The sequence below is a fragment of the Excalfactoria chinensis genome, chromosome 9 (assembly GCF_039878825.1).
Source record: "Excalfactoria chinensis isolate bCotChi1 chromosome 9, bCotChi1.hap2, whole genome shotgun sequence".
Lineage (NCBI taxonomy): Eukaryota > Metazoa > Chordata > Aves > Galliformes > Phasianidae > Excalfactoria > Excalfactoria chinensis.
The window spans coordinates 173,377-191,848 of NC_092833.1; the positions used below are offsets into that span (position 1 = coordinate 173,377).

Sequence of the window (18,472 nt, forward strand, 5' to 3'; positions counted from 1 at the left end):
TCAGAATTATAGAGTAATCTGGAATGGAAAAGGTCTGAGGTACAATTCAGGTCAAAGTGGGGATAGTTCATGAGATTAGGTGAGGTCACTCAGGGCTTTCTGCAGCTGCATCTTGAAATCAGCTGAGGGTAGAGAATATAAGTGTGTGTACAGTAACTCAAGTGTTTGACCACATTCAGTTTAGGCCTGTGCCCATAGTCTGTAGAGGTCAAATATATGCAAAATATTATGCTAAAAGTGCTAACCGTAATTTAGGTGAGGAATAGCATTTGGATGGAAGAAAACCTGAAAAGATGAACAGAGCAGGTAGAGGATGCTCTGAAGATACTGTGGGAGAAAGGTTTAAAGATGATACATTTGATTCAGTACTTAATAAATGGCAAAGGAAGTCTGAAAGAAAGGAATGACGAATGTTTCTCAGCAGAGTGGACATTTTGTACAAAAAAAGCAGAAGATACTTGATTCAAATCAAGTATTTGAATTGTTATTAGGGTTTGAACAAGAGACTTGGCTGTGAGGATGAAATGAAACAATCAGATGCTGAAAGAAAGATAACATTTAGGTAGAATGTTGATGTTAACATTGTTTAGAAACACCATGGAAGCCAGCAGGACTGGATGCAACATTGCTATCTGTGTGGGCCTCCAGTCTGCTACTAAATGTATTCTACGGCTGAGTCTTACAGTTTCTTCAAAAAGTAGACTGTGATAGATCATTCTGTTTTCTAGTGAAAAGCCTAAGCCGACTGTGGAGAAATGAAGTTTTGCTAGCTGATGTAATCACTCAGTGAATGTCATTAGGTGAGATGGTCGTATAGCCACAGGCATTAGACATGCCCATGGCCACTGGGTGATGAGACAGGCAGCATGTCTAACAAGATTACTTGTCAGACAAGGAGGAGTGTTTGCTCTGTAAATACAACACAAGCAAATGGGCTTATTTGTCTGCTTCCTTTGGACAAATGTGTTCTTTCAGACTTTGGTGTCAGGGTTGCTGTTCATATGTATCCTGTACCTTGCTAGAAGCTGTATCTGATGATAGAGTAGTTGTGCTGAATTATCATACTTCGTGTTCTTCATGCCTTAAATCTGAGTGTGTGTGGTGGGGACTTACCTGGAATTATCTTCTCTGTTCTTCTGAGGAGAGAAGAAACCCACCTTCCGTCCCAAAGTCATGATCAGCAGAGTGCTTTCCCATGTAAGCCATACGCTGTTCTCTGAGACCACTTAGGTCTCAGGGTTAGCTTTTGCTATTGCTATTTTTGAGAAAGTTGTTATCAACAAATTAGAATATTCTGAGTCCAGTTTTAGTAAAGATTTAGCAATCTGAAAGCTTCCAACAGCACAAGATGAGAAGATTTAAGCACTGCAGTCTGAGAGGGTGCATTCAGAAGGCAGTAAAGGTAATGCTGTGAGAAGCATCAGAAGGTTCTGTAACATACAGAAAAGCACAAAGATGTATTGTAACCACCTTCCATCAACTCTTAGATGTTCTCCAATTTAGCAGTCATTCCCATGTCTGGCAAGCAAATCAGCTTTGCATGTTATGCTTGTTACTTTTTGTTGATGGCTAGAGATTGATTTATAAATCAGTAGAAGTCCATGGGTCACTTTCTCAGTTAAGAACAAATATGGCCATTCACACAGGGCCATTTTTTGCAACTAAAAGTAAGTTAAGGTTAATTCTATGCCCCCGAGTTCATTAGGATTTCCACTAATGCTTTCTGAGCGATGAGTATTAGCCATTGTAGAGCTCATTTCAAAATTTAAGTGAACGTAATGCTAACAAAAAACATCAAGTATCTTATTTGGGATTTTCCATATTCCTAAAATTGTAGATGTTCTGTCTCAGTTATCAATGTATTGGTTGAACTGTGTTGATAAACTAGTCTTGTTCAGCAAGACCAAGCGCTGGGTCCTGCACTTTTGGCCGCAACCCCAAGCAATGCGGCAGGCTTGGGGCAGAATGGCTGGAAGACTGCATGGAAGAAATGACCTGGGGATGTTGGTCAGTGCTCAGCTAGACATGAGCCAGCAGTGTGCACAGGTGGACAAGGAGACCAATGGCATTCTGGCTTGTAAAAGAAATATTACAGCCAGCAAGCACAGAGAGGTGATCGTCCCATGTACTCAGTACTGCTGAGGCCACATCTTGAGTACAAGATGATCTTGGAGGTCTTTTCCAACCTCGGTGATTCCATTCTGTGATTGTGTTTTCCCATTTCAGACATTAGTTGTAATACAAACACCACTGCACACATTTTCATTTTGTTGTTGTTTGTCCCTTTCATTCTAATACTGGATGCTATACTAAAATGAAAAGTATATCCATATCCATGTTCTGCACTGAGAAATAAATGCCTGTTCAGAAAGGATGTATTACAGCCTCCTCCTAGTATCATGTCTCACCATCTCTTCTTATAACACAGTAATGAATGTGAGGAAATGGAAATTTCTAGATCAGAATTCAGAGATTTTTCACAAGCTGTTTTACTGAAAGCTCCATTTGTTTTCTGTCCATCTTCCAATAAAGCGTATCCCCATTGCTGTACAGTTGTGTCATTCAGGTGAAAGAAAGACTTCCAGAGTCAGTTTAAAACTGAATTTTCTTTCCCACTTATTGAAGAATATGTGCCTTCAGACAGTGTCCGTGCCATGACTGTGACAGCTGAGAAACAACTGTTTGTACCTGAACACTGTACTGACCAGTGCTTTTGATTTTGTAGTTGCATGAACATGCGGCCTATTTGGTGGACAGTTTGTGGGAGAGCTCTCAAGAACTGTTGAAAGACTGGGAATGCATGACAGAATTGCTCTTGGAGGAGCCAGTCCAAGGAGAAGAAGGTATTTGTTTAACCTTTCTACTGTACTGATATTGCACATTATTGTTTGCTGTGATTTAAAAAGGTATTTCACTGTGGCAGATAGAAGTGCTTACGTTGTGATTTGTTTAGAAAGCATATTTGAGAAAGTACAACTTAGATCTTAGTTTAATCCATTTTTAATGCACTCTGCTTCAAGAGGAGAAGCTTTGTATTGCATTTTCCAACTCATGTAGTCTGCTGTGGTGTTGTTGCTTAACATTTAGGCTAAGATTCTTGTCTGAACATCTAAATGACTTGAGTATACATGAACATTTTAGTCAATTAAGTAACTAACAGTTTTGAGTAAACAAAAACTTCAGGTGGTGTTAAATGTGGGGCTTTTGCAGATGATGATTTTAAACCCTCTTGAATTCTTTAAAGAAAAAAAAAAATTGAGGGATTTTTTTCCACAGTTAATTATGTATCCCCTTTGTCAGGTACCCAGAGAGATTGGTGGCAAAGATTTCCTAATGATAACGTCATTAAAGATCTGTATAATGTTTCAGGAGTCTTCTCCAGAAACCTTCACAGCAGTTAGGTTGTCAGAAATAACAGTGTACTCTTACTGCTTCCTTGCATGGTGTGCTGGTCACCTCTGTGTTCCAGCATCTCACCTTTTGGTACTCCCGTTTCACCTGTGTGCCTTCTATGTATACGGTGATTTCCTTAGGAAAGGAGCTGGCACTTTGGTTCGTTTAGGTTTCTGTATAGCCTAGTGGGGTTTGTGATCTTGAGATGTGATCAGAAGTACTTAATGCTTCGTGATGGTGAGAGTATTTTATAAGAAATGACAGTGAACAGTCATTATTTTGTAGGTCTTTGTTCATCATTTTTCCAAACTGCCTTTTTCCAAACTTCAGTTCTGCCATATTCAGTTTGGGATAACTGAGAGAGCAAGCAAGCAGACCTCAGTTTTATAAACTGATCCAAATTATATTGTCTTTTTGTTGTCTGTTCCCTGTGTTTTACAACTACCTTCACAGATTTAAGATTTCTTTCAGACATCAAAGCTGATCTATGCTGTTCCTTTTTCTCCATAGCCATGTCTGACCGTCAGGAGAGCGCTCTGATAGAGCTGATGGTGTGTACAATCAGACAAGCTGCTGAAGCACACCCTCCAGTTGGCAGAGGCACTGGCAAAAGAGTGAGTAGGACTATAATGGGCAGCTCAGAACCATTTGTGTGAATATATTAGCATGAATTACTTTTCTGTAAAACCATATTTTGACACTTCTAAGTGAAATTTTTGCAATCGGGTTTTTGTATGCACATTTTTGAAGAAAAGTAATAGTATATGAGCAACCTGGTGTAGAGGGAGATGGCCCTGCTAACAGCAGGCAGGTTGGAATGAAATGATCTTAAAGTTCCCTTCCAACCCCAACCTCCTTGATTCTATATTCTGTTTATGGAAATGTCTTTTGTTTTTGTTTTTTTGTTTGAATTTCCTTTTGATGAATAGAGCTGACTGCTCTGAGCAGGAGGGCTGGGACTGGGACTTTGCAAGGCCCCTTCCAGCCTAAATGCTTGTGGGATTTTGTATATCCATCCACTTCGACCTTTTTCATTGGGTGCCCACAAACTTTTGAAATCTGATAATGTTTGTATTGCCATCTAGATACCTTTTTCATCTATTATACAATGACTGTGTGGGGCTATCCGTCAGTTGAGTTCCATTCCTGAGGCTAGGAATGCTCTTTTAAGCATTTCAGCTCAAGTCACAAGGTCAGGATGATGAGCGGGCTTTAATTTTTATTCTCCATAAATACAGCATTCACAGTTTCAGCTTCCCAAACATATTTCTCTGATTTTCTTAGTCCTCCTCTTATTAGGTTAGACTGCAATGAAATAAAACCATGTGAACGTTTGGTACTTCTGTTAGGTTTTCTTCTGAATAGACATAACTAATAAAGAAAGAGACAGACTTACTTTAGACTGTATCTAGAGACACACTAAGCACAAGTCATTGCTAAACTAAAGACAGTTACTTGGCTTCTCAATTTTTCTGTACTAAAAGTAGTTTAGCTGCATGTCCTAAAACAGCATCTCAGGAGAATTTCCAGTAGGCCATCAATTTAAACATGGTTTTTGTACTTTTGTTTTTATGAAGAATATTTGAAGAAATTCCTAATTTATTAAAACATTTCAGAGATGAGAGGGCAATCTACAAAGGCACTTACTCAAATATACATGTAAATTGAAACATCTGCTTCATTAACAAAAGCATTAAGCCGTTCTAGTAGACAAATAATCTTTAAATTTAAGGATGCTTTCACATTTGTATTCTCTGTTTGTAGCAGTAAATAGTGGTTCTGTAAGCTGTCTGTGTAATTTTCTTCTCTTAAATTCAGAAAAATTATTAGTCCTAGATTTTTGCTGTCTGTAGTTTTACAAAGGTAAAGAATAAACTTCACTCTCTGAACAATGATCAAAGTAGCGTGAAGATCACCCCTAGGAATCCAGCTTAATTAATAGCACTGCTGAATGGCAATATTCGGTCATATCTGCTATGTGCTATAGAAGTGGTTTCTTACCCTGGTGACAAATCTTTAGGTGTTTCCCCTTCATTTCCATGGCTGTTTTGGATACTTACCCAATAGGCTACCTGTCTTCTAAGCATCTTTTGTTTCTAGCTGTTCCTTTTCATTTAGAGGTATGACGTTTAGCTTTTCCTACTTTTCAGTTAGAAAAGGAGTTTTGAGATGGTAACTGCAAGTTTCTTTTGATTCTTCAGCAGAGGTTTGTTGTGTTCTCATGATCTCATTAGGATATTTTCTGAACTGAAATGGGATTTTTAATCATGTTCTTGTGAAATAGTTTTCACTGTCTTTGCTTTGTAACCCTTATTGTACAGTTGAGCAGCTTGGATAAATGTAAGTCTTTAGATAATGGAAATATTTTGTTACTTGTTTTCAATAGTATTCTTCACAACAGCTCTCCTTTTCTGAAGCCAAGAGGCCAGCTCTAAGCTTTTGTGAAGCTATGTTGATTATATATTCATTGTTTTAAGGTGGTTTGGCTATGATATTATTTGTAGCCTCAATGTAAATGTCACTGAAAGCTGTAAATGAATTCCGTGAGCTTGGATGCATGTTCTCACTGAGAATTACATTCCAGTTTAGAGATGAGGCCACTAATCTGCTAATGGAAATCACTGTTACAGTGTGGTTTGATTTTGGTTTTCTGAATTATAATTCAATTCGCCCTGAGGTCTTTCATTAACATGTTATTTAATGTGTGAAACCTAGAGCTCAATTTATTTGGAAACAATAGCAAAACTTCCACTGCCTTGGGTTATATTTAGAGTTAAAGTCCTAAAAACATGTTGATGTTTAGCAACAGTATGATGCTGGATGATATTTTCCTTTTCAATTATGGTTCCTTAGGACGTGTGATCCTCCCATTTAATCACTCTTCAGTCCAAACATTTTTGAATGTCTTTCCCTCCTCTTTTTATTAAAAATTGCCTGAGTTTTTCTTGGAAATATCAACTTCAGAGGAATTAATGAATGCTATATGCGGATATTGTATTTACTGTAGTTATCTTTGATCGCTTGCAGGTCTTGACAGCAAAAGAAAGGAAAACGCAGATAGATGACAGAAATAAATTGACTGAGCATTTCATTATTGCACTTCCTATGTTGCTATCAAAGGTATATTTTTCTACAAAATCAATTGCTCACTGGTATTTACAACTGACTTCAAACTTTCCTTCTGTGGTGTAGGTGTTTATTTTTACTGTTCTGTTTTGTTTCAATGATATTCTAGTATTCCGCTGATGCAGAGAAGGTTGCAAATCTCCTGCAAATCCCTCAGTATTTTGATCTGGAAATCTATAGCACTGGCAGAATGGAAAAGGTATAGTACGTTGGGCAGTAATGCTGGCTGCTTTCAAGTACCTCATCACTGTTGTTGTACAGTACCGTGACTTCATTTGGTAATATAACCAAGTATGGTAATATAACCTGGTGTTTGGTTTTTTTTGTGTGTGATTTATTGTTTGACAAGGTAGGAGCTGAATTTCTTTTCTTATCTACAGCATCTGGATGCCTTACTGAAACAAATTAAGTTTGTTGTGGAAAAGCACGTGGAATCGGATGTTCTCGAAGCCTGCAGCAAAACCTACAGCATACTCTGTAGTGAAGAATATACAATCCAGAACAGAGTTGACATAGCACACAGCCAACTTATTGATGAATTTGTGGATCGGTTCAACCATTCTGTAGAGGATCTGCTGCAGGAGGTTTGTTTCCTTGAAATGAATGTAGTTAGACTACCTAAAATACACTGTGATAGACTGCAGAAATACATTATTACTGTGTCATGAAATTATCTATGTGAAGAGGTAATGCAGCAGCAACTCTATCATAGTTATTTGGAGCCCTTTCTCCATACAGAAAATCCCCTAGACTAGCATTAAATCTGATGCTGTAAGACAAAGACCATGGGACAGTCCCACTTCTGAAAACTTAGTGTATTATTTAAACAATTCACACGTGAAATGAATTTGATGAAAGCTGAGGAAAAAATGCAAAGGAAAGTGCATTTACATTAGTGCTTGGGGTAACTCCTGTAGTCCTCGATTAATATGCTGACCGCAGAATGAAAACTGCATCATGTCTTGAATGGAAGGGAGGGTTTAGTCAAATATTTATTATGGCATATTGAAACAGCTCTGGAAAGAAGGAAATAAAGACACAAAACTAAAGCCTGGAGATGTCTAGGATTTACTTACAAGGTATGGTTGTACAAGACAGAATACATCGAATAAGGATAGAAATCTGGTTCAGTAAATCTAACTTTGTGCAGCACCACTTAATTTGTTGTAGTTCTCCTGACTTTTAAAATAGCTCAGGGTCTGCATAGATCTTCTATACTTCATAAGTCATGCATCGTGGCAGATGCACTTACTTGTGATGTACTTTTATGGAAAGTTAAGCTACAGTCTCTGATTTAGAACTGTGTATTAAATAAATTAAACCTTTAGTTTATTTCCTCATTTCAAAGAGATTTTTCATTTGCGAATTTGCGTGCTTGTAGTCAAGCAAGCATAATGTTGTTTTATGGCTTCCCTCTAGGTTGATAATGAGAAACATTGACTGGCACTTGCATCTAAAAGCAGGGAGATGATTTAATTGTTGGCCTATAGCTGGAAAGCGATTGATCAAAACAAAATGGAGAAGAATAGCTCTAAGTGGATTTACTCTTTCAGAAAATTGCTGGAAAAATTAAGTTTCAGAATTAATTCCACTTGATTTTCAATTCATTATTGGAATAACGATATTTTGAAATGTCAACCTTAAACAAAAATAACAGAAGAAAAAACTTTCCAGTGCTGAATGTATGTCATTGTATGCAACGTGGTTGTCACGCGATGCAGTGTGTAACAGGGAACAGCAATGAAGGATAAGAAAACAAAGGAATTGTTCCACCAATCATTTTAAAATACTTGTTGTTGACATCTGCAGATAAACACTTGGCTGTGTTCTCATAGCGCATTCTTCAGACTGTGGTTAAACTGCAGCTCAGTCCTTTCTGTAAAGTAAGATTTTTATCTTGGAAATGGTTTCTACTACTGGAAGATACTTGCTTGAGTATTAATGTTGTAATACTGCTGCATATTTTTGGACGATCTTGCTAATTTCCTAATGCTATGCAGTAGTTATTTAAGTATCATTATGGAATCTAAATAAAATTCATTGTAAAATTTGGACCATGTTTTCTGGTCAACATAAAACCTGAAAGAAATCTGTTCCTTCCCATTCAGCAGTGTTCTCTCAGTTGGTTTGCTGAACTGCCTTCATGGATTTTCTTTCATTTTCAGGGAGAAGAAGCTGATGATGATGACATATACAATGTGCTCTCCACTTTGAAGAGATTAACCTCTTTTCACAAGTACGTGTCTCTTCCCTTGAAAATTTATGGTCTCTTCAACAAGTATCAGTTGAGATCTGGTGTTAAGAAATGAGAACACTTTATGGTCTAAAATAAGAAACAGAGTTTGATGAATGACTGGTGGCATTTCTCAGTGCCATCCAATCTATTCTTCAGATTCATCAGTGTTATTGGTTAGTTAATGACTGCTTTTACATATTTAATTTGCAAATGGCATAGCCTCCTTTGCACTAAATGAGTGTTTTACTACAAAAGTCATACTCTCCCGCATGACGTATGAAGTTTTAACTACCTGAGTTGCGCAGAAACTCCTTCACTAAGTGCAGGGTGAACCAGACTGCTGGAACCAGCCAGCATCTTCCCAGGGTTCTGCTGCTCTCAGTTAGGCTTATTGGTACCCTAATGACTAGTAGAGCAACCTGGAAAATTTGACTTTGGTTGTCAGGATGTTGCTGTATGGCACAAAGACTTAATCTTCCCCTTATACCAGGTGTAGGAAATAATTGCTTCTGGCCAGCATGTAGGAAAGCTTCGTATGCAGATGACTGAGAGCCAGAAGTAAATTCTTCTTTATCACAGTGTTAGAGAGGATCTTGCTTCTGCCACCTCTTTTACACTAGTGTATTTGGACTTGCAGTTTTGGTTCTTTCCTTTCTGCGCTTAGTATTCACCTGTTCTGAATCCTGTATTGCATCACTGTATGAGATGATTCAGAAATGTCTGCTCTTTGTTTCCATTCAACAGGAGTCCTAGAGAGATCATTAAATCATTACTAATTCCTCTAGTGCAGCAGGCTGATGTGCAAATTAGGTTTTTGGTCTCCCTGGTAACACAGTTGGAGCCACTTCTACCATTCCTGAGAGGACTGGTGAAAGCTGTAGTTCACACTGAAGAAAACAACACAAAGCTTTTTGCTAAAGCTGCAGTTATGAGGCTAAGATCTTCAATTTAAAACTTGCATTGATTGTTCTCATCTTGATGGCTCTTGCCTGATGCTGTCATTATCCATCATCAGATAGGAGCCAAAGACAGTGGAAGAAGTTGAAATTATACACTAACAACCTTTCAGGTCTTATAAAACTGCACTGACAGAGCAAAGCATTTGGATTTGAATAGAAGAAACAAGTCCTTCTCTTCTTCCAGTGAGAGAAGTGTACCTTCTTTTGTTTCCTTCCTCATTGCTTCTTCTTCATATTCTAGGAGAAAGAAACCCAGCAAGTGGGGGAAAAACCACGACAGGGATTGTCAGAAAAGCCTTCCAGGCCAAAAAAAAGCTTCTGTGTTGAGATTTCCCAAGTCCGAGCTAATTGTCTTTCTGAGAGGATCTTTTTATCGTGTATTTTCATGTGGGAATGAATAACATAAAAAGTTTCGAAGATCAGGGGAGATGTTCTGTAGATCATACTTGCTGCCCAATTGTCTTCCACTTAAAGTAATATAAATCAAGTTTGTCCATGAAGATAGTCACAGTACTAGAAATGGTCTATCTCTGCATGCTGGAACAGTGGAACATGCAATGAGAGATGGATGTTTTGGAAAGGCTGGAAAGCTACTTGGCAGCAGGCTTGCAGAATGCTTTCTAATTGATAGCTTTCTATCGTAGGATATCGGTATTCCAGTACAAATAAAATTCATCATTACAGTGTTTCCTTTTGAGTTTTCAAAATGGAATAATAGATTCTTGAGGATTTCTGAATGGGACACCTAGAGTAAATATCAAAGTCTTTTCTTTGCCAGGGTCTCACTGATGTTCATAGCATTTCTTTCTGTACTTTTATATAAGGACACGATCTTCCCATTTCAACTCTGGCTTAATTCAGCTGAGCTGTCACACTTCACACAAGTGCTGTAGCGATTTTTATATCAGCATTTGTTGTTTAATTGCTCCTAGTAATTCCATGCAAGATATGTGAAACTGAGACATCGGCTCCATTCCTCTGATGTGCTCTTTTCATGCTGTCCTGTGTATAGAGCGTTGTTTCACATTTAGAAATGAGGATTGCTGGTATCACAGCCCAGTAGTCCTCAGTTATAATACAGAATTTGGTTCCTTCCTGCCGCATGCTGACTTCATGTAATATGCCAGGCAATGGCTATAGTAAAATTCCAATAGTTGAGCTATATGTCATATCAGATTCCTTCAGACTGTATTATTCAGAAGTTTATTATCTCTAGAAAAAGAAGAAATTATGATAAACAAAACCTCAATTAGAAAAGTAAGGCTGCACCTTGCAGAGCTGTTCGTCACCCAAGGCGCTGCTTCTTTTGCTTTGTGGTGCTCTAAAAAGAGAGAAGGTCTGAGGGTGGACAGATCACCTTACCTAACAGGAGTGTTTGTAGGCTGTTTCTTTCCACACTTCTGGAAACTCTGTAGGAATGATCCTTCCTTTTTACGGTAGAAATATGCCCCAGTAGACAGTGCTACCATAGAGATGAAAAGAACCTCCCTTGATGAAGTGCTGGGCCTTGCTTTCTGTACTCCATGAAGACGAGGAAATGACTAAGGTAGAGAAAGTGCTGTCATATGACTTGTCATTCTTGGAGCCTCTATGAACCTCTCCGAAGGATGGGGTTGTGTCCATGGTATCTTCTTCACTGTAGTTTTGATTTCTGGATAGTTGGAAGCAGAGAAAAATGAACTAGAATATGCCTAAATATAATGTGGAAGCTTTTCTTTAAGGAAGTTTGCAGCAGTAATCTCTATTGGCTAGTATTTTTCAGCTTTGGAAGCTAGAATGCTCCTCCAGAGGGTAATTGAAAGGCCAGGCTCTGAGCAAAAAGCTAAGGTGCCCCCAGGACAGGGAGGGTTGACTGCTGCCACCAGTCCCTGGGATGAAGGGCTCTGCAATAGCAAGGCAGTCACAGCACCAGTTTTTCTTTCATATTCTCTGTAGAATAATCTATTCAGATACTTTCCTCTGCAGACCAAGGAGATTTTACTGCTTTAATTACAGTATTGTAATTAAGGAGGTACAGCTCCACCTCACTAGCAACCTTGTGATTTGCTGAAGCAGAATCTTTGTGCTTAGTATTGCTAGTGAGAGGCAGTTCTCTGACAGTCAGTAGTTTGTCTATAAAACATTTTGTTTCCTTACTTCCAAGGCACTCCAGAATCTAGGTGGGGAGTATATTTTCACTCCTTCATTTTTACTGGGAGGAGAGGTGCTGTTTTGCTGGTAGATTTTTCTATCATTTTTCTTCTACTCGCGGATCTTAAATAGAAAATAAGATTCACTTTGGCTTAGTGGCACAACTCTAGAGTACGTACTTCACTTATTCTCAGTTAAAGGATACTAAATGTTAAGATTTCTGTGAAACTTTTATCGGAGAGGTTATCCATGTTGTGGGACCAGCACAGTCCAGACTGGGAAAGGATTTCATACTTGGGTTCTCAGCAAGATCTTGAAGCTCCCGGTTCAGCCTCTGTTCATCTCAGAGCCAGAGAAATATTCTTTCTCACTGAGCAGGGTAGTTAATTATTTAAACAAACTCAGGCAGCTCCAACACAGAGCAGAAGCAGAGGACAGGAAAAGTGAGCATATCTTACTGATCAAAGCACTGGGATGAAAGGGAACCAGATGGGTGAGGCTGCTTTATCTAATTCAGACTTTCCAGCTCAGTCAGAGCATCCCTTCTTCAAGGTGAGTATTTTAATTATCAACTCGTCTTTTTATTGTTTTGAGGGGACTTGCTCTTTTATAAACATTTTATAGATGGTTTCAAATTTTCTCAGTTTCTCTCTACCTAAAAATAACCTAAATGTGTTGTGAAAAATAATTCTTCAGGTTACCATATGTTTCTTATCATATCTCTCAGTTTTTCACTACAAACTATAACACCAGCTGCTGAGGTGTATAAGACTAAAACTCCTGTTGCTAATCTCATCTGTATTTCTCTTCCCAGCAAATCAGGTTGGTACACCTGAAATGTGAAACACTGAATGGAAGGAATGGTTAACATGACCTCAGTCTTGATTACCTGTATATCGCTTTTAGTTTGGATATTTCAGGGTGTTCAATATTTAGTGTTAATATTTGCAATTATTTGCCAAATGTCATTATGTAACTGTTGAGTAATTTGTCATCCAGTATGACTGCAGTTTGGCCATAGTTTCTGCTGCAGCGCCAGAGAAGTGCCTTCTGAAATTGTTTGTTTAGGACACAACAGGAAAAATATGAGTTAGAGGGCATCACTGAGAAGGAGCTTGTATATGCTTAAGTAACATTTAGAGCTGCATGGTATGCATCGAGTTTATCTCCTATTGACAAAAATCCGAAGTGGTAAACATCTTCCCCTGTCATCTAAAAGCCCAACTTCTGGTTTTAACATGGTGTGAACTAATTGTGCAGCTGCCATGTCAGCATGCTGTATTGTCTCTACTTCACAGAAGTACCAAACTGCTCACTGAGCTGCCAGGTCAGACTATATTCCTGCTGCAATATGGAGTTTTGAGGAACACAACTAATCTCTCTCTCTTTATTATGTCTTGTTCTAGTGCTCATGATCTCACAAAATGGGATCTGTTCAGTAACTGCTACAGATTACTACGAACTGGAATTGAACACGGAGCTATGCCAGAACAGGTACTGTTAGCAGCACCTGCACTGCATCGTTTGGGGACTCAGTGTTTACAAGAGTTTTGCAGTGGAGAGAGTCAAGAAATTAATGCATTAGGCGTCAGGTGTTTAGGAAAATCATGGAACCTTACCTGAAGTTATTTTTGTAGTTAGACATTTTTCAGAAGGAGGAAAATCTGATCTTGTTTCTTTTTTACTCGGTTTGATTTTGAGCTACTTGCTTTGCCTTTCTCATTTTAAAGTAAGAAGTAACTCATTTCTCTAGCTGTGACAAAGCACTGTATATAAGTGAGTCGTTTCCTGTGCAAAAATCATATTTGTAAACCTTGGCTGTCATTCAAATTATTTCAATTATTGTGCATTGAAGGTAAGATGAGTGCTTATAAATACCAGAGAAACACTTAGCAAGGATGCTGGCCAACCTTTCCAGTGAGGTTCTTTCAGTGGACATGATTTGGACTTCTGTTTTCTTAGCATTCTGAATAAAGGGAGCGCTGAGTAGAGACATTTCAGATTCTCTCAGAATGCTATTTCAGCTTAAACTGCAGGCTGCCCACTGCAGTATTTAAGCTGTATTCTCATTGCTGTTGGAAGCCAGCTATTAATTAGGAAAAAAAAAAGAAATTCTGATCTACTTTTAGAAGCCTTTTTAGAAAGGAGGTGTTGGGAGGTCTTGAGGCTTTTCTCACAGCCAAGTTTGGTGAAAGTAGATGGAGCCATCGTAGCAACTCACTTCCATAGCCCAGCTCATTGCAACATCCCAGATTACTTCTCTAAGGAGTTCGGAAGAAGACTGTGAAACCTTAATTCTCCTCAGTATTTCTTTCCTCAGTCCACTAGAAGTTTGCTGAATGGGGTAGTTTGGCACCTGTAGTAATGTCCTTCCGAAAAGTAACCTGTGAAGCAGCTGAGAGCTGTTACAAACTTGATTTACTGTGCACAGAACCACAAACCATTGGAAGTACCTTCATGCTGAAAAGGTTTAGGAATTTTTAGCACCTATTACAGAACTGAAATGTTAACAAGACATGGATGCTTTTGTGGGCTTCACAAATACTTGTCCTGTGTTGTCTGTGATGAAATGTTTATTTTCTCCTCTTAATTGGACTACATGTTCTAAACTGCATTACTCATGAAGTAAGATTTAGAGGTATTTAAAGCAGTATTCTTGACCTGGGGTGTGTAGGCATTGGGTTGTACTTCTGTCCTGCTGTGATTGCACCCATTACTGCACTCCTATGCATGATTTTCTTGTCTGCTTTGTTTCCCAGCTAACTGCAGTAGATTTTCCATTGATACTGGGCAAGTTTCTTATTGCCCTAAGCTGAATAAGGAAGACGATGTCCATGAAAATACTTCCTAAGAGCTGCTCTTCTTTTCTTTTTTTGTCCCTTAAATCATAGAATCATAGAATTACCCAGGTTGAAAAAGAACTTGAAGATCATCAAGTCCAACTGCAGCCTAACCATAGTACCCTAACTCTAAAAACCCTCTGATAAATCATATCCCTGAGCACCACATTTTATGTATGCTTTACAGGTTGTTATTTCCAGCATGCTTACATTCTTTGTGTTGCCTGTGTTACAGATAGTTGTTCAGGCACTGCAGTGTTCGCATTACTCTATTCTCTGGCAGCTGGTGAAAATCACTGAAGGTTCCCCTTCCAAAGTAAGTAGAGTTTGATCGTAGGAATTTTGCTGAAACAAAACTTACCTTAACAGGCATTAGACCTGATTCTCTGCAACTCCACACAGTGTATGATCATTTCATACCACTGTGAAGCCAATAGAAGATGTTTGCATTTTGACTTGCTTAGTGTTTTAAGATGTATTTTGGTTTCATACATATGTCTGAATAAATTATATGAACAGCTGAAGTTTGTCTTTATCAGGACTTGATACTAGTTGACTTTTATGTTTTTATTGCTGAATGTATTTAATTTGAATATAACAGCTAGTATGAATAGATAAAGTTAACAGTGCTTATCTAATAATTGCAAGCAATGCTAGTGGTTTGCATGTCACATATAGCTTAATATTTATGTATGTTTACCTTGTTTACCCTTTAGGTACATCTTTTATGCTGCTAAATATAGGGTTACTAGCAGTGGCAGTTACTAATAAAAAGCAAATGCATGCAAGTGTAATGCAGTAAGGACAATATTACATGTAATTTGATCATTGTACTTAGTATTTTCAGAACCCTTCCATAGCAGTTTCTGAATTAGGGGCCACTATCTGATCTTTTAGGACATTTTCAGAAGTAATGCACCAAATTGAAGTATGAAATCTATAATAACAGATGTATTTTCCTGCCCACAGCAGAAACAAGTTGAAGAGAAATGCACAAACCTGATGTACTTGCAGCATTTTTTTTCACATTTTTATCTATCAAGCTTTTATTTTTTCATTTGTTGACGGTGAAAATAAATCCAGATGCAGTATATCTGTCCATTAAGTCATTAAGAGATCATTTTGCCCATGGCTGGTTGCCATGATATAGGCTTATGAGTTAGCAGGCATTAAAGGGAATCACTTTGGAAGTAAGATGTATGGGAAGACAGACTTTAATAGGAAACACATTAGAATGAAGGATGGTGTACTTCATTAGTGTTTTTTAGTTATCTAGGCTCTTAGAGGTATAATTCTGACACAGGATTTTAATATGCAGGTTCATTCAGCTTTCTAGTCATATTTTGCTATAGCTGTAATAATCTGAGGACACGTAAAGATGATGCTTTGTAGGCTGAAGTGGTATCTTTAGTAGACCAGTGATAATAGCTGTAAAAATTAGATAGGATTTTGGGCATGTAAACCCAAACTTCAGGTTTGAAGTATCATAAGATCACAGTACAAAATGAGAACGTTTTCATGGTTTCTGTATGGATACAGACCATGTAAGTTGTCTCTAAAAGAAAAGAGGAGGGTCATTGATATCTATAGGAGGGTGGGAGCAAGGGAAGGAGGGATGATAGGACAGTTATCAGGAGGGAATTAGGAGCTGGATAGTGGTAAGGTGAGAGATGAAAAGGCTAGGGGGGAGAAACTTATAATTGTTGCAAAAATGAGAAATTCATAATAGACTGTAAAACTACTTTGTCTGAGTCCTTCTTTGTTTCATACCCAGCAGTTCTGTGAATTTTTATTGCCAGGCTCCTGTTTAGAAGACTTTTAAGATTTCCCTTGAGCATCCAGACTGAGAGATCGGAGGTAGAGATTGATTTATACTGACGAGCTGAATCAGTGTGAAGTGTGAATTCATACTCACAAATTGTAGTTGTTCTGTTGCTCTTTCAAAGTGAGTTACTTGAGTAGAGCTCAAAATTGAAAATAACTTTGTGTATGATTTTGTTCCAGGGTCAGGCTGTACATGGATGGGGGGGGCTTTGAGCAACCTGGTCTGGTGGGAGGTGTCCCTGCCTGTTACAGGGGGACTGGAACTAGATGATCTCTAAGGTCCCTTCCAACCCAAACTGTTCTGTGATTCTGTGACACCCAGGGAGATACAACTGCGAACAGAATCTTCTGTAGGATGAAGTTGTTGTTTATCTGGTATTCAGATGGTTCTTCCATACACACAGCCTCTCTCCCGAAAGGAATGTCCTGTTTTAATTACTGCGGTGGGCATTGTGCCTAAGCCTAGAACACAGTCATTGCCTCTGAGGGACATTCTGTGTTACAGGTGCTGGGCATGTCTTGGATTCTGGCTGGCTACATGAGGTTAGGTGTGCTAGTCTGTAGGTTTTGTGTGAGTGGCAGGGAAAACCTGTTGAACTCTTGTGATCTAAATCAAATTATGGTAGCTTATTGATTCATGAAAGACATATAACTAATGTGCAGTCAATGAAATACATCTCCAGGATTAGTATAACCAATACAGCAGATAAATCACAATACTAGACACTCGAGAAACGCTTCTGAATATGTGGGATGTCCTTCTGTAACTATTTGCAATTGATTCTAATCCCCTCCCCAACACACACAGTTAGACATGTACAGTTGCTCTCATAGGAAGAGAGGTACAAGTCCGCTGCCTTTCTTTTGGGAGCTTGAGGTCCTCTACTTAAACATGGCTCCTGTTGGACAGGAGGGTGCTCCAGCTTCATGTGTATCCATGCCACTTGCTGCAGTCCATTAATTCACATGCCATACAAAGCATCTCGAGAGTCATATATATGTACTAGAGGTGTGGGTCCTATGTATTGCACCCTGTGCTGAGAGTCTTTCAGGTGAGTGCAGGCTTCTTGAGACTGCCAGTGCATGACCAGGCCTATGCAGTGATCGCAGCGATGGGTGCCACTCTGTTCCACACCCAGGTGATTCCGTAATCAAAAGGTTTCATTATGCCTATTTTCAAAGTGACTTTTTTCTCAAAGTTTCTTGGTGATCTCCTGCTTAACGTGGTGGTTTTAAGCAGACTTCATTGCTACCTTTCCTCCCAGCATTATCATTTTTTTTTAGACAGACACCCCCACAGAACAGTTCACGTTGGTTGTTCTGTTCACACACATGGCTGCACTCATGCTCTCATCATATCAGCTGTTGTTTATCCAGACCACATTGCCAGGAGGACTATCTGCAGGACTCCTCAGGCTGTGTAATACTGTTTGCACACTGCAGTTTCAATCACCATACTTACAATAGCAACGCCATTACAAGGCATTTGAATGGACTAGTTATAACTGCTGGTTATTTGAACTAATAAGAAAGTCTGCTCAATACAATTCCTCCAATTAACTTAAAGACATAATAGAGGTGAGGCAGTTATTTTAAAACACCTTTTTTTTCTTTTTCCAAGATGGCCTTGGAGAGTGGTGAGGAGGGAAAGGAATGAGGAGGGAAAGGAGTGGCATCTTGTGGAAAAAGTGGCATCCAGTGGGATTGTTTTGGTGCCTAAAATCTTACAGGAAACACTGATGAGTATAAAAGGAAGGTTGCAGTGGGGGAGGATGACGAGCATAAGGCTTGAAGCATCCTCAGCCATGCTCTAATCACTGGCCTTGTTCCTGTAGGGGTCAGAGGAGGCTGAGGTTGTAACTGGGGGCTGTCACTGAGCAGAGCAGTGCTCTTTGTGGTAGGCAGCACAGTACAGAGGGGAAGAGATTTATACTGTGTTGTCTACAGGAACAGTCTGTGATGTC

At 38.8% G+C, this 18,472-nt stretch overlaps 1 protein-coding gene across 2 annotated transcripts in view; it reads left to right on the plus strand.

Annotated features, from left to right (window-relative positions):
• STAG1 (STAG1 cohesin complex component) overlaps positions 1-18,472 on the plus strand; it is a 156,997-nt gene that overhangs the window by 110,854 nt on the left and 27,671 nt on the right. For both annotated transcript variants that reach the window (XM_072344212.1, XM_072344213.1), the window contains exons 15-22: positions 2,726-2,843; positions 3,904-4,007; positions 6,421-6,513; positions 6,629-6,718; positions 6,900-7,103; positions 8,685-8,755; positions 13,251-13,338; positions 14,920-15,000. In XM_072344212.1, the coding sequence (XP_072200313.1) occupies positions 2,726-2,843; positions 3,904-4,007; positions 6,421-6,513; positions 6,629-6,718; positions 6,900-7,103; positions 8,685-8,755; positions 13,251-13,338; positions 14,920-15,000 (849 nt within the window). The remainder of the gene's footprint in view (positions 1-2,725; positions 2,844-3,903; positions 4,008-6,420; positions 6,514-6,628; positions 6,719-6,899; positions 7,104-8,684; positions 8,756-13,250; positions 13,339-14,919; positions 15,001-18,472) is intronic.